Source organism: Pinus tabuliformis, chromosome 2_1 (genome assembly GCF_031772625.1).
Source record: "Pinus tabuliformis cultivar Carrire ecotype Pingquan chromosome 2_1, CPIR1, whole genome shotgun sequence".
NCBI lineage: Eukaryota > Viridiplantae > Streptophyta > Pinopsida > Pinales > Pinaceae > Pinus > Pinus tabuliformis.
Window position 1 is genome coordinate 497,013,349 of NC_142299.1, and position 2,982 is coordinate 497,016,330.

At 35.0% G+C, this 2,982-nt stretch overlaps 1 protein-coding gene across 1 annotated transcript; it reads left to right on the forward strand.

Moving 5' to 3' along the window:
- Positions 1 to 290: 290 nt before the first annotated feature.
- On the forward strand, positions 291 to 734 carry LOC149201107 (uncharacterized). The gene has a single exon (XM_089401203.1). It carries the CDS (start codon positions 291 to 293, stop codon positions 732 to 734), a length of 444 nt encoding a protein of 147 aa, XP_089257329.1.
- Positions 735 to 2,982: the final 2,248 nt, after the last annotated feature.

The following is a 2,982-nucleotide window of genomic DNA, read 5'->3' on the forward strand; positions in this document are numbered from 1 at the left end:
TGATTAATAATATTTACTACTCCTTCTCGTCTATTTCGGAAGCTTTTAAGAGATGGAGCATCATGCACAAAAGATGGAGGCCCGTTCCTTTATTGACCATTTGGGCCATTTGGAAATGGAGAAATGGCAGGCTCTTTGATGCAAAAGTAGAACCCTACACTTCTATGGTTACTTCTATCATAGCTCTATACAACGCCCTGGACATGTCCGGACAAATCAGGAACTGTAAAAGGAAAAACAATACAACAATAGACTACAGGCACGGGAGCGATAGAAGTCATCCAGCATCGATGTCCATGGATCCACCATGTGCTTTTTTCGATGGAGCTGCTCAACAGGGGAGGAGCGCATGCGGTGTTTTCATCAAGATAACAGATGATCAGTCTTTTGGAATCCATTGGAATGCAGGACAGGGATCTAACAACAGAGCTGAGGCGGTGGCATTAGCAGGGCTCCTTTCCTTTTGTACTTTCCTTGACATTCCGAAGTTACATATCTACGGAGACTCAAAGTTAATAACTGATCATGTTATGTCAAAACATAACATCGAAAACATTCATCTTGCTGGATGGCTGGATAGAATTGCAGCTTTATGGAACAACAAGAAGAGCTATACTATTTCACACACTGCCAGATCCAATAACAGGGAGGCTGATGCATTATCCAAAATGGGCCTTACTTCTCCCCAAGGCGTATGGAGGATGCAGATTAAAACGGCAAACAACTGCTTCTAGATCCAGGACTTTTGTCTTCCTGACATTTAACTCTCATCATGTTTTGTTTTCATGGTATGGTTTTGTTTTTCATGGTACGTATTTTACTTATGCTAGGCCTATACATTGGCACAATACACAGCAAAGGTATGAATATATATTTCTCTGTTGGCATGGAAAACAATTTTGTTTTAGATATCTGATGAACATATGTTTCCTATCTCCACCAAAAAATTTTGTATATATACAGGTCATACATCATAAAATTCTGCCATACTTATAGATGTGGAGAAATCCGCACAGCTGTACATGTATAGGCATCTTGCTGATTTATTCAATATCAATATATAGCTTTTTTTCGTGCTGAAAAATTAAACTTACTAATCTAGGTTATTTACATAAATCAATTGATTAATAATATTTATTAGTTAATTAATATAATTAATTAAAATTGACTAAATGACTAAGTTTAAGGGTTAAAAAATATTTAAAAATAAAAAAGTAAATTCATTTGGTACATTTTTAAGTTTAGGTAGTGAAAATCAATGAAACTCTGAATAAGCACCATTCATGAACTGTAAGTCGAAATTCAACAAAATTAGAGCCATTGGGAAGTTGGGGATAAATTACACTCAATGAAGGAATCAAAAACAAATCCAAGAAAAATGAAAATCCCACAAAATAAACCATGCCAAGCAAAATAAAAGCGATTTAGCCAAAATTACATGGAGGGTCCTCATTATTATTATGAAAATAAAATAATAGTGAGGATTGTTGTTTTACCATAATAATTGGCGACACACTAACGAAACAATTATCTCTGGTTAAAAATAATGGGATGAAAATTGACCAAAAGATTGAAAAGATAGTTTTCAATTTTTTTTCTATACATAATGTCATTCTTCAAGGATCCCACATAAGACAAAATCAAGGTAAATAAACTCTAAAATATGAAAGTGCTTAGATGCTCCAATCCCAAGGCATTGAATCCCAATATAGGGAAGATTATTATCTTTTAATTCATTCTACTATTGAATAACAAAGAATTTAACCGTGGGGTTTTAGATTAGCATATATCTATCAAGTATAAATTACCTCTCTTTCCCGACATTGCTTCGTTGCGAGCGAGCGTCCATAGCCCCGACGAAGGTGTCTTGGTACCATACAAGCATGACCCTGTTGCCATCGAGCGTCCATAGCCCCGCCTGATTTACTTGTACTTCCCACATGTATGTGCTTTCAACTCCCTTATGCACCACCCTTTTGATCAACTTTAAAATAGAGAATTGCTTTTTGCAATTGGGTGAAGAGAGCAGGGTGATACAAGAGGTGTTGTATTTAAAGATAATAGATGCAATACTAGTTGAAGTTGACCCCATTAGTTTTCTCTTCATCTACCCAAGTAAAGGATTTTAAGTGTGGAGGGGTACAAGAGGGATTCAAAGGCAAAGGATGGAGACAACTCATTCCTTTATAAAGATGAGCTTATTTTGCTTGAATCATAACTACCCATGATCATGGTTAATGCACAAGAAAATCAAAAACTAAGTATGGATGACTTTTGGGTAAATATAATCCCATTGTATAGAGAGAGTGAATATTTCCCCATGTATTCTAACCAATGTTGGGTGAGAAAAATTCTCCATATAAATCTTGGTAATATCACCAAAACTAATATGAAGCAAAGGTGAAATCAACACACAAGAAAAGCATTGCAAACAAAAAAGAAAATGCAAACCAGAAAGGAAAGATAAAAGCAAAGCCATAATGAAGAAAACCTCAACAATACTATTTAAAATGTCTCAACAAAAGAAGTATGAAGAGGAAAAATACATGCTTTTCTTAAGTTGAGATTTTGATTGATTAGGTCTCATAGTGCTATAAATAAATGGGCTTTTATACAAACATAATCTAGATAACAACTATGAGAGAAAGTCAAATAAGGTGTCTCTTCTCTTAGCAAATCTCCGTGTTTCGAAACTAAGCCTGCATCGAATCATCGTCATGATTTCTAATAAAAATAAGGCTTATGGAACAAACTAAAGGTTCAGAGATTCCCCGATTTAGCTATCTTGCAATTTGATCACCATCATAACTGCTTTTCAAAGCTCGAAAGCAAGCAAAACAAGGATAACAAATCCTAATATGAGCAAGCGGGAGTGCAAAATTTTTGAAACAATTCTCGAAGACCTGCAAGGATAGAGCTTTAAATCAACAAACATTGAAGACAAAGCTAAAATAAAAAGTGTAAAGAAAATGGAAACATATA

Coding starts and splice junctions, on each gene's coding strand:
- LOC149201107 (XM_089401203.1), top strand. CDS start 291: ATGTCCATGGATCCACCATGTGCTTTTTTCGATGGAGCTGCTCAACAG.